This window comes from Octopus bimaculoides, chromosome 12 (genome assembly GCF_046866305.1).
Source record: "Octopus bimaculoides isolate indiv1 chromosome 12, ASM4686630v1, whole genome shotgun sequence".
Lineage (NCBI taxonomy): Eukaryota > Metazoa > Mollusca > Cephalopoda > Octopoda > Octopodidae > Octopus > Octopus bimaculoides.
This window is the reverse complement of record NC_142939.1, coordinates 57,070,596-57,092,229: the sequence shown is the minus strand read 5'-3', so window position 1 is coordinate 57,092,229 and position 21,634 is coordinate 57,070,596. Positions and strand designations below refer to the sequence as shown.

Sequence of the window (21,634 nt, the reverse complement as noted above, 5' to 3'; positions counted from 1 at the left end):
CCCACAGCCACACCAGCATGAAAGTCCTTTGGAGCTGATCCACCACATGAGCCTCTACATGAGCGCTTGGCCTGCTAGAAATAGTAATTAAATTCCTTAAAACCACATACCACCATCTTCAGAGAAAGGTGAAAAAAACTTGAAAATGTAAAGCAAAAATCGTCTGATTATAATTTGAACTCAAAGTAAAAATATGTAAATAAATATTAAAAGTTATTTGAAATGAGGGAAATGACTCCTATACTATTAACTGGGTGAAAATAGAATAACAGTGGTGAAGCCAACGACAATGAAAAGAAACAAGGAGTTTGTATTTCATATTTTATTTAATTTATTTGTAGCAGGTGTCAACGGTTCCATCTGCTTAGGCAATCCTCTAAAACTGAAGGTGGGACCACTTTACAAGACATTAGAAAGACTACATGTGAGCAAAAAGTGGAGTTACTTGGAATCAACTTTCTGCATATGGTGAAGAAGATCGATCACTCTACAGCTGTAACCAAACTCATTGTCATACCTGAAAAGAGACAAAATTTTTTTTTTATTAGCAAGATGTTCAGAAATAGTTGCTATTCAGATAGTAATTGTCCAGGCGGGCCGCACGAGACACAGCTCTTCCCCAGGCGGGCCGCACGAGACACAGCTCTTCCCCAGGCGGGCCGCACGAGACACAGCTCTTCCCCAGGCGGGCCGCACGAGACACAGCTCTTCCCCAGGCGGGCCGCACGAGACACAGCTCTTCCCCAGGCGGGCCGCACGAGACACAGCTCTTCCCCAGGCGGGCCGCACTACCCAAAAACTTCAAAGCTTTAGCTAGGTGTAACATTTGCAATTATATGCCCTTGAAACATTAAAAATGCATAAACTTCAGCTTTTTATTAAGCCAAAATGAACTTCATGTTCACTCGTAAATAATGAAAAAAAATCTAATAAGGATAGAGAAATTAGAAGTATACTCAAATGTAAAACTGACAAAAAGAATACTTAAGGCCAATATCTCCAAGATATTTAAAGAAATGAATGGACTAATGGCTAAGAAACGGCATATCATGAATACATTCAACAGCAAATCGTTAATATGCTTACAGTGTATTATGCAGAATATTGTTTAGAAGTGGGCCCCCGTGCAGAATATCATCATCATCATCGTTTAACGTCCGCTTTCCAGGCTAGCATGGGTTGGACGATTTGACTGAGGACTGGTGAAACCGGATGGCAACACCAGGCTCCAATCTAAATTTGGCAGAGTTTCTACAGCTGGATGCCCTTCCTAACGCCAAACATAATATAAACATCGAAAACAACTCACACCACCACATAAATGACAAGGTTGACTTACCAAGTAACAAGTTTGACAAATGTTGGACTGAGCTGAATACCAGCACTTGCATCAAAAATGCTGCTCCTTTGATCAGACACGAAATCAGTGGAGACAACAGCATCTTCAGTGTAGCCAAAGATACCTTTCATCTCGTTCTCAGAAGCATGTTTAACAGCAGCCTTGATCTCATCATAGGTAGTCTGGTAATAAGAATTTAAGTTTTTTATTAGTATAATATAAAAACTAATATGTACTGCGACACAAGAATCTATATTCCACAATAAATTGAAGTTTTGATAATCATATTTCTTTCAAGTGTATAACAAATGAGTGATATAAGTATAACCAGAAATTGAAACTGTCACAAGCTTTAGTAGAGATTTATTTAACTCAAATGTTTGGGGTTTTTTTAAAAGCATGAAATTTTAAAATTTTCTTCTGTAAGCGAATAGTATCAAATGACTTAAGAATTCAGGAACTTGATACCAAGATACACATTTCCAAAGGACAGAAACAAACACACACACACACACACACACACACACACACACACACACACACACAACTTGCAACAGAGAATCAAAACTCAGCTCACTAATAAATTATCTTTCAATGTAAGTATCAATGGTTTCTCTAACTTAAAAAGAGCTGACAAACAGCTAGTAATCCATTTTTAATATATCTACATGATTGTTATAAATGAATTTTATTTCAGTTAGTCAAAATATAAATTGCTGGAAATAAATTTATGATTGTTATGACATTTTAAGTTAATAAAACAACTAGAAATTGATATTTTCAATTTTACTAAAGTTGCTGTTTATTCATAAAAACGTTTAATTAAAAACTAATTGTAGATTCAATTTTGCTTGGATACATATCCAATTGTACTTGCATCTATCATAAGAGATAATCACACAATGACCTACCTCTTTGGACAACCTGCATGTCAGATCAACAACAGACACATCAGGGACTGGCACCCTGAAAGCCATACCAGTCAGTTTTCTGAAAAGGACAAATAAAAAGGGTTATTTTCTTTCTAAAACAAATTCAAAGCAAAACCCAAAACCAAATATTTGACATCTTACAAAATTTAGAGACATTAAATCCAGTAATTGAATATAAATACATTCATTCTAGAATGTGAATGCCTTATAAGTCCAGAGTTTAGACGACCAATCCTTAGCTAGTTATGAATAAAACTCCATTGAAGCATTTAAAAAAATGTTTGAAAAAAAAAAAAAAAAAAAAAAACACCCACCCATTCAGCTCTGGGATGACTTTACCGACAGCCTTAGCAGCACCAGTTGATGAAGGGATGATGTTGCAGGCAGCAGTTCTGCCACCACGCCAATCCTGAAACAAGAAATTATTACATAAAAGTTCACATTATAGACATCAGCAATGGTTTTTTTTCCAAACTGCTAATTTTTGACACGAAATCACAATAAAGAATTGCTCAGTCATTACAGATAGCTTATCAAAAGTAGAATAATGAGAAGCAAATTCACCCAGATGGGATTTGAAATCAGCAGTGAGTTAGAAAAAAAAACTTGAACATGTAAAAATTAATTTGGTTCTGTAATATCAGCCCTAACAATTCAGATATTCATGTCAAACATTACTTATTAATGAGATTGTAAAATAAAAACACTTCAGTAACACGAGATAAATGAAACCATTTAAGGGAATCGGAGCTAAATTATTGTATTTGCATTATTATTGTTGTTGTTAATGCCCAACAGAGCCTTATAATTTGCACCTAACCTAAAACTGAATTTTCACCCACATTTCATTAACAATAAAGAATCCTCCTAAAGACACAAAGACAAGAAACACAGAATGCAAAAAACATGGCACTGAACATGAAGAGAACCCAAGAACTTGTATTCCAGGATCACGTAAAATTCTATGATGTTGACACCAAGAAACTAATATCGTAGACCCTTTCCACATTATTCCCACTACCATTTGTACATCTTCCTAATAATCAAGGGAGTCGATACCATCTTTAGATATTAAGTGAAGCAATGACTCCCACTGATCCTCTTCCATACATTGAAATAGCATTTTAATTTACCGCTATGCAGTAAATTAAAGCAACAGAACAAAATCTACAAGAGCCACTGCCTATGGGGAGTTCTCAACATCATTCCCAAACATCAGGCACCCAAACCATAAGCTGTTTACTTTGCTACATATCTACAAGACAGATCCAGATAAGCTTTAGAGTTGCTCCACATTTAAACTACATCTTGCCATTGAAGTGTAGGGCATGTTTATGCTGAATGGCAGAAGTTATATTTTGTTGGCGTTTCTCTAATGGTTTACTTTATGCATTAAAGAAAAAAGGGTAAAGACCCTCTTCAGTCATGAATAACCATGCAATTGCACCTAGAAAGTTACCCTCCGAGGGACAACTCTGGGCTAAGTTTTTATGGAAGACCAGCATTCGCCTAAGCATACCAGCCTTCCCTCTCCATACCAATGTTATCCAAAGGAAAGGCAAAAGCCAATACAGTTTGGCACCAGTGATATTGCAACTCATTCCTATGAGTGAACTGGAGCAACATGAAATAAAGTGTCTTGCTCAAGAACACAACACAAAGCCTGGTCTGGGAATCAAACTTACTACCTCGTGATTGTGAGCTCACTGCTCTAACCACTGAACCAGGCACCTTTATGCAGTGTTAATTATCAATTTATTGTATGTGTTACGTCATTTGTTGTAAGTACTGTATTTGCATTTGGCATCCAGTCATAGAAACCAAGCCATGAATCTGGTGCAGCCCCTGGCATTACTGGTTCCTGTCAACCCATCCAACCCATGCCAGCATGGAAACGGGCATCCCAACTTGGGTCACAATGAAATTCATTGCTAATACAATAAATTTCAATTAAATGTTCCAACCATAGGGCAGACCTAACCAAACAACAATAAATGGTATATTAAAAATGATGCACTTACCTTAGAGCTGGGTCCATCAACAACCTTCTGTGTCGCTGTATAGGCATGGATGGTTGTCATGAGACCTTCAATAATGCCATATTTGTCATTGATCACCTTAGCAAGAGGAGCAAGACAGTTGGTTGTACATGAGGCATTGCTGCAAATTGACAAGAAAGGAACAAATAATAATTTATAATAAAAAAAAAACCCAGCTCACTGAGCTAACAGTAAACAAAGCCAATAGGTTTCACTTCATCACCAATACTATACTGTTACTGGTTTAAGGAAAAAAAACTAGGTTTTAATGATAACCTACACGTAAGTAGAATTGATTCCAAGGTAGTTGGAAAGCAAAGTTATATAGTACCGAACTGCATAACCATAATAAAAATTGCTTAAATCTTAATCAACAAAGTTAATCATTAATTCTAAAAATTGTGGATGAATAGACATTAATACTTGTCTCGGTTTCTGCACATTTATTGGTTACTTTAACCAGGACATTTTAACAGGTCTGCAAAATACTGGAAATTGGTAATATTTACTGGACCAAATTTCCTCATTAGAAATGCTAATTTGAGATGTCCAACATGTTTAGGTTAAAATTAGATATTTGATTCTACCATCATTTAAGTAAGGATCTTTTGTTTGAAGGCTTAACATCAAAATAGTATATTCTGCAAGTACAAATTCAATGCCAAGATTTACCCATGAGCTAGGAATTTTCTGGAATTAGCTTTTAATATATGAAGCAAACTTCCAGAAACATTGAAATCAGCTCAATGGTCAAAATAGCTTTCAAAATTTGAATGCACAAATACAAATTGCGACATTAACTTTCAAAAATGCTGCAAGCTATTTTTGGCTTTCTAAGCTCATAGATTAAAAAAAAAAATGGCTATTATTTATGAATGGTAATTGGAAAAAATATTTTGCTTTAACCCTTTAGCATTCAAAACCAGAAACCATGCCAAAATGGACATGGGACCTGGATAGCTCTTCCGCCTGCCAGGTTCTGTCAAACCATCCAACCTAAGCTAACAATGGTGATGATGAGAATAAATAAGTATTATATTTGGTAGAGTAATCTGAGTGCTAAAGGGTTAATCCATGCTTAAGTAGTAGAGCATGTAGGTACATAAGTAAGTACAATAGATAACCTACCTGACTACTTTTAAGTCAGGGGTATATTTTTCATGGTTGACACCAACAACAAACATAGGGGCATCAGGAGATGGTGCAGAGATCACAACTTTCTTGGCACCTCCCTCGAAATGAGCCTGGAAAAAGAGAAAGTAGTTATACTTAAGTTTCAAAGTGGAAAAGAAAATTATAGAACAACATGAATGAGAAATTGTATCATTTATAAATTTCAAAAGAGAAAAGTTCAGGTTTTAAATTGGAAGTAAAATGAGATTAAAAATGTATCTAGTTTTTCTTTATGCAAATCAATTTATTCCAAGTATAAAGAATACATTACTAGCGCTTATTTTACAATCTTACAAAGATGGTTGAATCTTCAATAAAAACAAACCCCCATATATTATTAATTTTTCACACAGACGAAACTTACAAATGCAGAGAAAATCTCCAGCATATATCAAGTTTTTAATTAACCCTAGCTTTCATTATCATTAACATCCACTTTTCCATGTTTACATAGATTGGATAGATTTTGTTGAGATGGAATGTTTTTTACAGTTGGATACCCTTCTTGTCACCAACCCCGACCAGCTTCCAAAGACTGATATTCCCATGACCAGACAAGTTTTCATGGGAGATGAAAAACAAAGAACACCACTTGTACGATGGTGACACTCATTTACATCTACTATGAGACAGTAACACGCATACAATGTATTTTAGTTTTCATCTACCAAATCCACTTAACACTGGTCAACCTGTGGCTATAAAAGACACTTGCTTAAGGTGCCCAAGCTCTAATGTTGACAAAACAGAAGAGTGCAACCAGAAAATCAGAGCAAGACTCGGTATGCAAATATTAGTCCCGAGAGCACAAGAAAAGACTGTACCTCAGCAAAAGTATTGTGTTGAAACTTCTAAAAACTCTGGTCTGGACATAACAGGAGTGTGAATCAGATCCTAAGGGTAGCTAACACAAATCGACCAAGGGTGTCCTAAATGATGAGCTAAGGACAAGTGCTGAGGATCAGTTGGGCAGCCCATAGAATGATAGGAGTAAGATGGAAGTTACTAACAGTAAGACAGTAAAAACTGCAATGTTTTGAACACCCTTAAAAAGAATTAACATCATGGACTTATTTTCACTTCTCTAGGTTATATTTTCTTGTATAAATTATATGCAATATAAAACCTATCCACAAATTTTTATCTAGTAAAAGTATAAGACAAAGAAGTGATGAGAAAAATAAAATTTAAAATCGTCCATGTTCTTTACTTACTGATGCTTTCTCAATTGATGTGAACACACCAGTGGACTCTACAATGTAATCAGCACCAGCACTGCTCCATGGAATCTTGGCAGGGTCTTTCCTGGCAAATGAAATTCACAGTCAAAACAATTTCAAAACCATCTTCAAGTGATATTAGCTGAAGTATAGAAGGGTAATTTCAAATTCCCCCCACCCGGCTAAACTCAAATACAAATTCGAAAATTAAAATAGTGCACAATATCAGCAAAGATTAAAGTTTATTCGCCTTAACTCATACCCAACTCATATCTTAGCTGAAGTATAGAAAGGTAATTTCAAACTCTCCCACCCAGGACTGTTCCAAATTCAAATTTCAAAATTAAAATAGTGCACTATAGTGGCAAAGGTTGAAGTTTACTAGCCTTAACTTATATACCCCATCCATATACTCGTTTCCTGTCAAACTTGGGAAATGTTCAATTTAACCAGTTCACAAATCCATAATTAAAATGGACAGAACCAACTAAGCACAATGCTTCAGAGCAGAGGAATAATTCAATTCATATCTATATATTTCAGTCATTTTACCAAGAAAGCAAGAGCATTCTGACACTAAAATATGGAAATAGAAAATCTAGAAAGCTTACTCATTGAAGACAGCAATAGCATGGCCGTCGATTACAAGTTTGCCACTTTCAGTTTTGACTTCCCCAGAGTATTTTCCATGGGTGCTGTCATACTTGAACATGTAGACCTGAAATTAGTTAGCAGAAAGCATACATGGTGAAATTTTAAAAAAAAGCAAAATACCATCTATTAAGAATATTTAATACAATATCTGATTAGTTTGAGATTTCAACTCAGTTGCAATTCCGAAAAATTAAAATATGTGCTTTAATCTAGCAGTTTGCTAAAACAAAGAACAAAAGTTACATTGTTATTATTAGATTTCTTCCGGCCTTATATTCCAAATTCTAACTCCACCAAGGTCGACTTCACCTTTCATCCATTCAAGGGTTATGGAATAAGTACTAGTTGAGCTCTGGGGTCAATCTACTTGACTAAATACCTTCCTCAAAAATTTCAGGTCATGTGCATAAAACAATTATCATTGAGGGTAAAATAACAGAATCAAAAGGTCTTTTGATTAAATACCAAGTTCATGCCTGGTAATGGTTGAGTGTCTTTTTTTTTTTTTTTTTTTTTAAGAGTCTTCAACTATAATCTCAAGCAGACCAGTGCCTTGTGAAAAAGATAAGTAGAGAGAAACTGTACTCATGCTATTTGTGTGTGTGTGTGTTCTCCAGTATCATGAGACTGGGCAGTTGGTTAGGGGGAAGAATGCTCACTTGCCATGCAGGCAGCCCAGGTTTGTTTCGCAGTTGATGCGATGTACTTTTGTGGAGCAGGGATGGTTGTGTGGTTAAGAAGCTCACTTTGCAAGCGCATGTTTCAGGTTCAGTCCCACTGCACAGCACCTTCAACAAGCATCTACTACAACCCTATGCTGAGCAATGCCTCGAGTGAATTTAGTAGACGGAAGTTGTATGGAGGTTCATTTTGCATGCATGTGCATGCATGAGCACATGTGTCATACCAATGCTTGACAACTAGTGCTAGTTTGTTTATGTCTCCATAATTTAGCCTGACAAAAATGACAAGACTTAAAAAGTACTAGGATCAATTTGTTCAACCAAATCTTTCAAAGCAGTGCCCCAGCATGGCCACAGTCCAATGACCAAAACAATTACAAGATAAAGCAATGGCCCATTTAAGAAAAAACACTAGGGCTATCTATTGTATCAAGAATCATTAACTAATTACCCAGTGGTAAACAAGATCAGTTAGCACTTACCATGTATTCCAAGTCAATGAAGGGATCATTGATGGCTACAACTTTAGCCCCTTTCATGATGGCACATCTTAATACAAGACGACCAATACGGCCAAAGCTGGAAGAAAAAAGAAATTTTAAAAAAGGAATCAAAATGAAAAAATATAGAACTGCATAAAATTCAGCAAGTCATTCCAAACCACTAACCAATAATTATTACATTATAATTTAAGTGAACTCATGCTACTGACCCACTTAAGTTATTTCCTTTAGCACCTGGCATCTTCAAGTGCTTTGAGAGAATCTTGGCCATTAATGAACCCTTAGACATGTAAGGGCAGACCTTAACTTGGTTTCTATGACCAAGATTACAACACTGCTCTCACTACCTCATTCCAAATGGGAGGACAATCCATCACAGGGTTAACTTCCCAGCTATCATCGGAATGCAATTACAGCCAAGTGGACAGGAGCAGTGCAAAAGGTAGTGTTGCTTAAAAACAGGATGCACCAATGGTCCAAAAATTGAAACGATAAGCTTAGTTGTAAGAACAACACCCTATCCACTAGGCCTGCATGCTTCCACTTCAGCAGACACTACCCTGTTACAAACATTTTGGAACCAGGTCTCCAGGTTTGAGAATTATCTCCCTCCTTCTGGTCTCAGAAGCAGTCTTTCCATGTGACTAGAAGATAAAAATACAACTTTGGACAAGTGAACCTTTATGTAACCATTCAACATGCTGGACATAGCAGTAACACCAGCAAATCAATTCCTACCATTGTCAAAAATTTATCATAGCTGATACTTCCTTGAGCTAAATAAGATCATACCAAATTCCAATAGGAATAAAGCCCAAATTCCAATAGGATTAAAACCAAAACAAGCCTCAGAACCCTTTTCAGGATGTCAAGAAAGAGGAATTTATCCTTAAACTAAAACCAAGCCCGAATACTTCCAACAATATATTGCCATAGTCACTCAAGAGCTGATGGTGAAATTAAAGAAGGTGACAAATTAACCCTTTAGCACAAACTAGTCATATCTGGCCCAAATATTTTACCAGTTTTATGGTCAAACCAGATCCAGCCTCCTTTCACACCCGCCCTACAATGTCGTGAAACCTCAAAGCTACATAATGCACAACAATGAATAAATAAGCATTACATTTGATAGGGCAATCTGAACGATAAAGGGTTAAGATGGATTTATTTAGAGGACAACCATGAACATCTTGAGGTTTGTAGATATTATACAACTTTTTAAGAAATGAAAAATCCTGCAAGATGACATACTTTATCACTTTCATTGATTTGCAAAATAATATTAAGGTTATCAGTGTATCAGAAGTTTGAATTATAACTTATTTCACTATTCCACCCCTCACCCCTGCCTCCCTTTCTTTTGCAAATAAGCCCGATTCCAAAGTCCTTTGCATAACCCTTTAGCCTACTTATTGATATCGTTTTGAATTAATCTTAAAGTTACAAGATAATGCAGTACTTCATGACCAACATTTCAATTTCTATATTAATTTTAAAAAGAAAATTACCACAAATCTAATTGGATTTTCTGATGAATTGGTAGATTTACAATGTATACAGCAAGATTATAGAACAATTTACATACTTATTCTTAAAGCCTCTATGCAGGTTCAGATGCAAAATATGCTGGTCGCTGTTGTATACATCACAGAATAACTTCTACCCAATACAACAGTGTTCAACATACCTGGCTCACTAGCACACAGCATTCTGGAACACCATTTCAACACATCAACCAAAAGCAGATATAACGGAGCCTAAATGAAGGCCACTGGCTTTATACTTTCAATAAAAATTGTTTACTGATTGGTACCTATATTTGTCAACCCATGAAAAATCATTTGCACTATGTACAGTGAGAATTGGAGTGATTATTCACATTTATCCTTAACCTGTTTAAGCAAGTTTGGACACAAAATATGATGGCTGCTCTAGTGTACGTCATAAAAAGTACCTGCCTAGACAAGTTCGGAATAAATATGCAAATAATCATTCCAGATCTCACTGTACACAATCTGAATTTTGCTTTGCTCAGGAGGGCTTTGCAGTGGTGTCACTACCTACCTGAGATCAGACCAATTCTTAACTGCATGACACCAATCGTTAATTTGAATTTCAGAATTCTCTCCCTTGACAGAAGCTAAATTGACTTTTCATTGCAGATGGGGTGGGGGGGTAAACCTCAACCGTTAACCTTTATTCAACCATAAGAGAATTATTCAAAAACTTACCCATTAATACCAACGTTATGATTAGGAGCCATTTTGTTTACAGACTGGAAGAAACAAGAAAATATAAATTAATATTTTTAAATATATCAGCGTTTCAAAATTAGTACCTGTAAAACAGACGATTAACATTGTCTTTGTAGAAAGCTTTTATTTGGATTCACTCAAAATAGACTCGTGTACATGTGCACACATGCCCATACGTACACGCATGTGGACACATGCATGCACACACACGCACGCATGCACGTGCGGATGCAAAAGAATTCATTCCTTCTGGAAAGTAAAGGGAGTCAAAATAAATATCAATACTCTTACTTGTGTCAGTCATTTGACTGGCCATGCTGGAGCAGCACCTTTAGTCGAGCAAATCGACCCCAGGACTTATTCTTTGGAAGCCTAGTACTTATTCTATCGGTCTCTTTTGCCGAACAGCTAAGTTACGGGACGTACACACACCAGCATCGGTTGTCAAGCGATGTTGGGATTGTTTTTGTTTGTTTTTCTGTCACTAATGCTGTACATGGAGCCAGAACTGTAGCAGAGTAGAATGGATTACAGCAAAGTGTAGTGAGAATTTTGAACCAAGGTCCCTATTTTCAACATTTGTAAACCCATCTCTTTCAAGGAATATATAATGCAGGATATTGACTGCATATAACTGAGGTGACAGTGGGGAAGCACCTCAATCATAGCTTGCAATATTTTCCTTTGTAACCAACTATTTAAACTGTTTACAACACCTTACAGTTTTTCCTATGAAAGTTTTGTTGGCACATCTACATATATTCAGACGAATATTATCAATGTCCCTAAGTAAAATTGTGGCCTTGTATTTCATTTCATATTCTGGATACTTTGTTAGTTTCTATCATGATTATGTAAAGTTAGGAGACTTGTAGTTCATCTGATGTTGGTACAATGATACCCTGTCTATCAAAACCCATCATACCTGTGTAGATCTAGGAGTTGCTGACGAAGCATTGCAATGTTACAACCAAAACCTTTTGTGAAAGGTTGAGTCCATCTTACAGAGTAGGTGCAAGGGTTGTATTAGTTCACTATAAGCAAATATCACTGTTAAAACTGATTTTTTTTTTTTTTTTTTTTTTTTTTTTTTACTGGCAGTGTGAAGGTCAATGCTAGCTGCAGAAAATATTTCAATTGATTGGCATCCATCTTACCTAAGGAGATTTATTTCATTTGCATAAAACCATGGAAACCAAAAGAAAGCCCCAGCACAACATTGAACAGTATTTTGTATAGTAACAGATTAAAAGGTCTCGTGGAATTTAACTATACTCCAAGTTCAAGATGACCCAAAGTCAACTTTTCCTGGTCAATTAGAAATTTTAGTGTTGGGCACGAATCTGTTTAAATCAGCTTTTTCAATGGATAACATCAGTGAGGTGGAGATATTTGCATACACAGGGAACTGCCAGTCTTTCTCAAAAAAGTGTTGCCCAAGCCTAGATGTGTGCAGATAACTGATCATCCCAAACCAACAGAGGCCCCTAACTATAAAAGTTTTGATGGTATTCTCAGGTTTCTTGGCAGATTTTCTAAAATTTAAATAGAAGAAACAAACTTTACGTACATTTTCTGTAAGAAAATACAAAACACAAAAACACCTGAACAAACATATAACTTCAATAATGAAATGCAATTTTATTTGATAGCAATGGAGTTGAGTTTGATTTTTCTTTTTAACAGAACATGCACAACTGATAAAATCCAATTTCGCACAAACACTTTTTAACGAAATTTCAATTCAGAAAGCTCAAAAGAAACAACCAAAACATAAGTTATTACAAATTTTAGATCGGGAAACCAGCAGCTCAAACATTTAAAGTTAAAATAAGTTTCTGAAAATGGAATGAAAGATTGTGGTATTCATGCCTTTCGTCAGAAGCATTAGTATAAATAAAGTGAAGTGAAATAGTTTCAAATTGAAAAAAAAAAAAACAAAACCTGAAGCATATCAATGGTGTCATCACAATTTAATTTTTAAAATACAAAAATTACTCCAACTAAATGTAAGAATCTCCCTGTTTATATTTACCAATTCCCACAAATATCATCATAAAGCTAATCAATTTTAGAAACTATGAACAAAGCCAACTATATTTAGTTTTATTTTCACTGGGTTTTTTTTCTTTTTTTTTTTCATTTTAACTTTCAGTTGTTAAATGCTGAATTCTTGTTTCAGGAGTCTCATTGAACTCAAGTAAACAATACATTCCAGTAAGATTGGAGGAAAAGACTGGTTTGTAATTAGCAAAACCTCATCTAGGATTGAACTAGTCAAAGTGTTACACCACTTTGACCGAATCACTTCTAAAATTGAACAATGCAGGAAAAAAGTTAAACATTAAGTGATTCATATAGATTCGGCCTTGTAAGCTTTCATTTCAGAAAAAATTTCAGTGACTGCTTAAGTGTGTCAACTGCGCATAGTTTTCACTTCACTTTTCTGTACACACACAGCTATTAAATTTAATGTAGTGAACATTAAAAACAGGAAAATGTCAAGTTAGGAAATGAATACAAATTAAAAAGCAATTTATTTTAGATTTTGTAATATAGGAACCACTGTGATGTTTAAAAATCCAATAACGTGTTTGCAGATTTTTAAACATGATTTTTATACATCAAAATATCAGCTTAGCAACTCGATGACTTTAGAAAAGTCTAACATTAACAAAGCCTATATATATATATATATATATATATATATATATATATATATATTTTATTTAAAAGAATTCCAACTCTGTTTTTTATGTTTTATTTATATTCTTGTAAAATTAATGTGGGATATAGAATATGGAATATATAATATAAAAATGGATGGTACAATGAAATGAAGTATTGAATGTCTTATTGAATATATGAAATATTGAGTGTTCAATATAAAGGATAAAATATATAAAGGCGAATACGTATTTTCTATACCTTGTGGTATTTCATCATGGACGGTATGACAGACTGTAACATATATATATAACATATTATATATATATATATATATATATATATATATATATATATATATATATAACACAGCCTGATACTAAGAGATAAGGTGTCAAATTACACATGCAACAGGAAAAAACTATTCAAGATTTTAAATTAAACAATTAGTGCCCAAATATTTCACATTTTTAATAATGCTTGCACGGAAAAGGTAAGGTTTAGTCATAAGTCTAGCTTCTATGTAACGGTCACATCTGAATTTAAGTGAAGGTGCAGGCCACAATACTGCAGATGAATAGTTTTAAGAGACACAGAATATTGTTGCTGTTTCTGAAGTTTCTTGTTGGCACCTAACAGAACAAGCTCTCAAGTAACAATAAACACGAGAATAATTTTAAAATAATCAAGTAAATTTTTTTTTTTTTCGGTATATATATGGCTTTAACATTTTTTTAAAGAAAGAAAAATAAAACCTTTAAAAGTATAGATCAAATTACCGAGGAAAAAAAAAAACTTTACCTCAGCAAGGAAATAACGAAAAAGTGGGGGATTAAGTAGAAGTTGAGGGGAGAGAGTAATGCATTGTACACACGAGATCAAATGGGGTGTTTGATCGCACCTCATGAACAGGATTGCAAAGGCTTCACCACAGAGAATGACCAGCAACGCTTGCTGCATCGGCTACCCCATCTCCTGTGGCTCGTTTCTCAAACAGGACACAGTTATCCTGATTTTGAGGAGGAAAGTGTTTAGGAGAAAAAAAATATGCGCACATTTTCTCAGGGGATTTTAATTATTTTGGTAAATATTCATGAAGCTCAATTTGACCAATCTTCAGGGAATGTTGATTCACCAAGAACTGTTGCTCCCCAAATTACCCCAGATGGTTCAACATATTAAAGTAATCCAACCCAAAATAAATTTATGCAAATGTATTTTGGAAATTATTAAACTTAGATAAGCCTAAGTACAACTGCAATGAATAATTTTTAAGAAAATGCTGTATATGTTCAAAAGAATGAGGAATGAAAATTCATTTTATGACCTAAGCTTACATGCCTAATTTTGTCTATACACACACACACACACATACAATAGATATATATTTATATTCCCAAGCCTATTCCCCATTTATTTTTTAGGAGGGGAGTAGCCACAAGACACACCAAGCATTCCATTCATTTCCCAGCTCAAAGAGGTGAGCCCTGTTCTATGCTCAGGTCAAGGTATATAACACAACCCCCAATATCAGCATTTGAGAGTGTGTGTGTGTGTGTGTGTGTGTGTGTGTGTGTGTGTGTGTGTGTGTGTGTGTGTGTGTGTGTGTGTGTGTGTGTGTGTGTGTGTGTGTGTGTGCATATATATATATATATATATATATATTCCACTAAGGAGAGGATATTCTTGAAATGGTAACACTATCTAGAACATCCTGAAAACAAGATACAGAAAGACACTGCAAGTGCACTAAGTAGTTTCTCTAGCTCTCAGATGTACAATAATCTTAAACTTTGACCATAAAGGTTTCTTCAATTAAGACCGTTCACTTCTGTTTGTGTTTAAGCCCTTCCGTGTGTATCATTGGTCTATATGTTAGAATGCTTATGAGATTGGGTCTTATATACATAGAAATTTGACCATTTTAATTTTACAGTGTTCAACGTTTTAATGGTTCCTGTTCAGATGCAATCCAGTTAAGGATCTTTTTTTTTTTTTACCTTCCAGTAACAAAAAAATCATTAAGACAAAGAGAGAGATATAGGTGTTATGTTGAGTAGGTTTTCTCTCCAAGGGAAACAATTACGTTAGAATGGCCATTAGAGAAACATTAAAATATAGCATTAATAAAGCATCATAATGTTACATAAAAAAATTACAATTATCAAATAGATCTAAAAGTACTAAAAAAGTGTTCCTATGATTCCCAAGGGTAGGGGCATTAACTTATGAGCAGACCATTGCTGCTTTCTCCATTTTTCAACTCATTTTCTCTTATTCGTTCTAATTACTGGTCTTGTCAGGGCACTGACATCATCAATACAGTCAAACTGGATAGGAATCAAACTCAGAAGAAGATAACCAAATTGCATGGCATTTTGTCTAACATTCTACCCATTCTGATAACATCTACCCTCAAATTTTTTTTTTATACAAAGTTTATTATACTAAATGTAAAGTCAGCATCAGAAGTCTGATCAGTTTAACAGGCTGATTCAAGATTGATAAATATAAATTTTAAAAACAAGGTAGACATAACATGGACATCACAGAACTAAACAATTTGGAGTTTGGTTTATGAGGGTGGAATGGAGTAAAAAAAAAATTGCTAAAAAGATTTCATAATTCAGTTGTTTAAGGAAAAGTACCTCCATACTTACAATAACAGCCCGTCCCTTAGAAGGGAAACACAGAAAATTAAGAGAAGAGCAACAATGAAGAAAGTGATAGCATTATGAAAGAGCCAATTCATAGGACTAGACACAATGCAGGAATTGTGCTCCATCCTTGAATATTGTTTATGAAAGGGAAACCTACCTAAATTAAGATTTGATTTAAAAATTAGACCAGAAAGTCAAATAAGCTAGAAATGTGATCGCACTTAAAGCTTGTCAGCCACAAGATCCCAAGTACACCATAGAAGTGCTTCCCACAACTACAGGTGTTATGTATTATAAAAGCTTGTTGCTACATTTAACTCAGACATTTCAAACCAGCATGCAGTTTTTATTCCATCTAGAAACTCGGCAATTCATTGCAGATACCTACCACAGGTACAATTTCACTGGCTGGTTTTTGTCCAGATACCTTAGCAAAAAATAAGGTCACTTAACATGAACAGTGCAATTGTGATAAGTAACAAACTATGAGACATTCCATACATTAAAAAATACACTTGAAACACACTTAACTGCCTGTATTTTAGTGTAAATGGCACCGGACCTTACAAACAACAATTTAAAACAAAAGAGAGCAATAACCTCACATGTATTTTTAGCCATGGCCTATCTTATGTGACTCAACAAGTTACTTTAAAATTAAGTCAAAATAGGAAAAACTATTGTAGTTAATCTGAAGTCATATCAGGTTTTCTACATAATTGATAATACTGACAGATTTAGCTCTATTAGTGGATCCATTGGAGTTTACCATCTCAAATGGATGTTCAACGATGTTGATACAGGTCTATAATTACATCTAACTAATACTAAATTTTAGTTATTGACCATCCAGCCTATTTGGATTGAGCTAATCTTCTACCTTTGAGAATCATTAAAAAGTTCCTCAGTAGCATATATCTTTATCTGCAGCTAATCTGCTCTCATTCAAAACAATGGAAAATGATTAGTTTTAAAAACTGGTTTTGATTTCAAATCACATCAGAATGGACAATGTAAATGTAATACATGGGTTCCTTCAACCATACCTTTTAACATTAAAATATTTTCGAAGACATCCGATTTATATTCTAGAAAATACACACACAAATTTGTGTGGTAGTGGATATGACATGCAAAGGATCCTCAACTGAAATCTACTTCTTAGTTGGAGAAGGAAAACAACTGTTAGCAACATAAAAAAGATAATTAAATTTTCATGTTTAGGAGAAAATCCAATCTATTGTATTGCAAGTATATAAAGGAGCAGGTATGGCCGTGTGGTAAGTTTGTTACCCAACCACTAGGTGACTGTGCCACTGCATGATACCTTGAGCAAGCATCTTCTCCTATAGCCCTGAGCCAACCAAAAACTTGAGTAGATTTGGAAGACAGAAACTGAAAGAAGTGTGTGTGTGTGTGTGTGTGTGTGTGTGTGTGTGTCCCACCATCACTTCACAATCAGTATTGTTTTGCTTATGTCCTTATCACTTAGTAATTCACGTGAGTCTGATAGAATAAGTACCAGACATTTAAAAAAGTACTGGGGTTGATTTATTACACTAAACCCTTCCAAGTGGTGCATCAGCATGGCTGCAGTCCCATGACACAAGCAGAGAGAGAAGATACAGTATACATGGAACACTAATTAAGTTTTTCTTTTGTGTGTGTGTGTGTGTGTGTACGCGATTCTAAGATCAATCCAGGCTGCAAGAGTTTTCTGCCACGTTCCCAATTCAACAAAAACCTTGCAAGTGAAAGTGGGGAGACACTGTATGACAGACCACCACCAGATGAACCATACCTGTAATTAGTGTGGAGTTGTCAGTCCTACACTCGACATTCACACTGAGTAGGTAGTTGCAATGACTGAACATAAGAAGCATTCCTTGTCAAAGCCAAATAGCTATATCTATATATGTACCTGTATCCTGGCTCACAGCCAGAGATCCAGCTGACAAAGAATGTCAGTAGATCAGCTCTACTTAAGGAGATCTAAGACTGGCAACAAGAGCTCAACCAAAATTTACTTAAATGTACTCTATACCTAGTATTGAGTACTCATTCAGTTACTAAACTCCCTGTTAAAATGTGTTTAATTACTAGCATGTATCACCCAAGCAATTAAATACATGTTCTGAAAATGTTTAAGTAGGTGACCTCCTACATTTATCAATGCATCAAATTGCACTTGATACAAATTGTGATTTCTGATTTAGGTATGAGGTCAGAAATTGAGACGCCTACTTTATAGGCTTTGATGCATTAAACCCTTTCCCTGCTCTCCACCTAAACATGCACTGCTGAAATAATAGTTGCATTCTAATATGCTCGTGCATCTTTTAAGCCATGATACAATGTGTTGACAACACAGCCGTAATACATTTAGCAGCCATCAGATTGGAAAACTGAGGGAAGGGAGATAACTTTTGATAGCAATGGCATCATAGTGCGATTTGGTTCAACACTAAAATCCCGATTTCTTCAGAACACTCCATACATACTATTTAATATTAATTTATAATTTACAACTGGATGATGTAAGAACGTTAGCTTAATGCCTATGTGAATCACTGAAACCAATAACCATTTTAAAAACATACAGAAAACAAGTTTCCTTTTATTTTCTTCTATTCTGACTTGAAAACAAGGTTTATGCAATAACATATCCATTTAGTATTCAATAATTGTAAATAACTGTCAGTTCTCCCAGTTGGAACAACTGGTCCCAATCAATAGACAAAGTGATGATTATATGTAAAGAGCAATTTTCTTCTCCACAAAACCTTTACTTTGCAAATGATATTTCTGGGTTCAGTCCTACTATGCGGCACCTCAGGTTGGATAAGTGTCTTTTCTTATAGCTTCAGCTTAACCAATTCCTACCAGTGGAATTTGGTTTGTAGGAATAGTGTGGAAGTCTGTTGCATACCAGTGGAATATATACATTGACAAGAAAACGGATTAACATGGGACATGCAAAATAAATACCTTGTGGCATTTATTCTATCCTGAGTTACAAAGACATTTTGATGTCACTTGCTGTTGAAGAATAAAGCACCAGTGATCAATTGGAAACCTGCAACCGGTTATGCTATTGCTTGCAATTTACAAAATTTCAAAAACAAATCTATTTTCTTGACAAAATCAAGAGACTAATAATTATTATAGCACAGAAGACCTATTAGCTATTCAAAAATAAAGACTTAATTTCACAAACATTTGTCATGTCAAAATTTGTGTTGCTTGAACAATGACCTGGTAACAACACATAACAAATGTTTCAGTGAAATTAATACTGTTAGTTTTTAAGCATCTATCGTGTTTCTCCCATACTGTAAATCATTTTAGTTTCAACAGTTTCAGCTCAAAACACTCGCCTGGTAAAAAGACCAGCAAAATAAGATTAACCTTCTATATTCTAGATATCGCTGATACTTTATTTTCAATTACTTGAGAGAATAATTCTTTTATAGCAAGTATGTGAACTAAACTGCTCTTTCAGGTGAGGACTGTTGCTCTTTTGTTTCAAATTGATACTTAAATCTAATACCATCCACATTAAAATTTTGGTTAATTCAAAAGCAATATGCTGGGTTATTTTTTTCTTTTATTACTTTTAATTCAATTGAAGGATTGAAAAATAACATGAACACTATTTACAGAAAATTCAATAAGAGCCACAATGAGAACACTTGTGCTGTGACACTGCAATGGATTCGATTTAACCAGAAACACCAAAGTGAAATGGGGAAAGGGAACAATGTGACATCTCCTTTCTGTGACGAACAGTTACAGGCAAGTTACTCTCGATAAGATTCTTCTTGGAGAGACATTTTGAGAAATAAGGAATTTACAAGATTGCATCAAAACAAAAATGTGCCAAGATTTTAAAAGGACATGATAATTACTCAATATGCTTATTTAAATAGATATGGAGCCAAATCCTGTAGGAGGCAGTGAAAGAAGAGTCTATGGAGCCAAATCCTGTAGGAGGCAGTGAAAGAAGAGTCATTTGAGTTAAATTAGATAATGAATGATAGGTTTTCAATCACAGAAAAAGGAGTCACCACTGGTGCAATTTGAACTCGGAATAGTGCAGTATCAAACTAGATAAAAATAGAGCATCCATTGCAACAGAACTGTCAGTCACCTCTTCAGAACACAAATTTTTAAAAACATGTGAAGACAAGGAGTAAGCATGTGGCATTTGCCAAAATCTTCCATGTACTTCACACGAACCTTGGCTTATTTTACAACAGTGTTTGGCTGCATGTATGCCTTTCCAATCATGAATTGGTTGAAGCTTGTGGTGAATGTGGAATCTTTTGCCAGTCAAATAGACAAAGGCAAAAGAACAGCATGCCTCACTCACAGACAAAACAAATGTAAGGCTAATTTATATAACTCATAATTAACAATAATCAAACAAGTCTTAAAAGACAAGTTACTACCTATATATATGTATATTTACGTGTACTCACTTTATACAGATAATGTTTTGATCTACATCAAATGTAGTTTTTACCTTGCTTCGCAGACGATTTAGCTCTTGTCTCAGAGGTTCGACTGCACGGTTAACTTCTTCCGAAACAACAGTTTTTATTGTCTGCAGGAGAGCTGGATCAAGTGCTGCCATGGTAGCCACTGGAATCAATTCGGCTAAGTTGGCTTAAGATGATTAATTTCTCACCAGTACTGATTATCAGAACAGTGGGGAAGTAGGTAAGAGTTTAAGAATGCAACTACAAATTGTCAATGAGTTTAATATTTTTTAAGTCTAGTAAATTAATAAGGGACTATATACACCAAATAGTGTTAATTACAATATCAGGCTGCCGTATATGTAGCATAAGTAACTATACAAACCAACAGTTAATGAATGCTACCAATCTATCAGTCTCATGCAGCAAGCAATTATGTAATTAATAACCACTACAAACAATTTCATAATTTACATTATTCAGACTAATTCAACAATTAAATGACTGGCATTCGTCATACTGACTAATAACACTTTAGAAAAAAAAGTTTCTAAAATAAATCTTTTGTTTGCCGAAACAAAAAAGTTGGGGTAGATCAAGATTTACCCTACGCCTCTCCTGAACAAAATATTTTGATGAATTTGTTTTATCTGTGAAATTAATGTCTTTGTTAGGTTGGAGTTTTTTCAAAAGATTATTTTTACTTCTGGCTTTTTTTTGTTTTATTGTCCCTGAAAGAGTCTAGGTTCGTTTTGAATGTAAAGATAATATGGTGTGAAATTTATCCATCAGTTTGATCCTCACCACGAGACTGGTTTCGATAGCACTAGACTGAAGCACTAACACTGAAATAAAAGTCAATATTTATTACAAGAGAACAATGAAAAAATCCAACACCAAGACAGTGCAACAAACTTCAATATCTGCAAGAACAGCCTTCAATGAAAGATGTGAAAGGTCCTCAGTATCAAAAAGAATATTGACTCCTTGCAGTTGGACATTTTCACATAATTTTCTCATATTTT

At 34.8% G+C, this 21,634-nt stretch overlaps 1 protein-coding gene across 5 annotated transcripts in view; it reads right to left on the bottom strand.

The window, feature by feature from the left end:
* Window positions 1-307: 307 nt before the first annotated feature.
* The window catches only part of LOC106884397 (glyceraldehyde-3-phosphate dehydrogenase), a 41,167-nt gene continuing 19,840 nt past the window's right edge, over window positions 308-21,634 (bottom strand). For 2 of the 5 annotated variants that reach the window (XM_089361083.1, XM_014935758.3), the window contains exons 2-11: window positions 10,778-10,821; window positions 8,523-8,619; window positions 7,315-7,421; window positions 6,698-6,788; window positions 5,439-5,554; window positions 4,293-4,431; window positions 2,586-2,680; window positions 2,251-2,329; window positions 1,340-1,521; window positions 308-517 (exon numbers count right to left, since the gene is read on the bottom strand). In XM_089361083.1, the coding sequence (XP_089217209.1) occupies window positions 442-517; window positions 1,340-1,521; window positions 2,251-2,329; window positions 2,586-2,680; window positions 4,293-4,431; window positions 5,439-5,554; window positions 6,698-6,788; window positions 7,315-7,421; window positions 8,523-8,619; window positions 10,778-10,809 (1,014 nt within the window). In that variant the 5' untranslated portion in view covers window positions 10,810-10,821 and the 3' untranslated portion in view covers window positions 308-441. Of the gene's footprint in view, window positions 518-1,339; window positions 1,522-2,250; window positions 2,330-2,585; window positions 2,681-4,292; window positions 4,432-5,438; window positions 5,555-6,697; window positions 6,789-7,314; window positions 7,422-8,522; window positions 8,620-10,777; window positions 10,822-16,516; window positions 16,556-20,653; window positions 20,824-21,634 lie in introns of all 5 variants that reach the window. The other 3 variants (XM_014935757.2, XM_089361081.1, XM_089361082.1) reach the window with 3 other exon arrangements.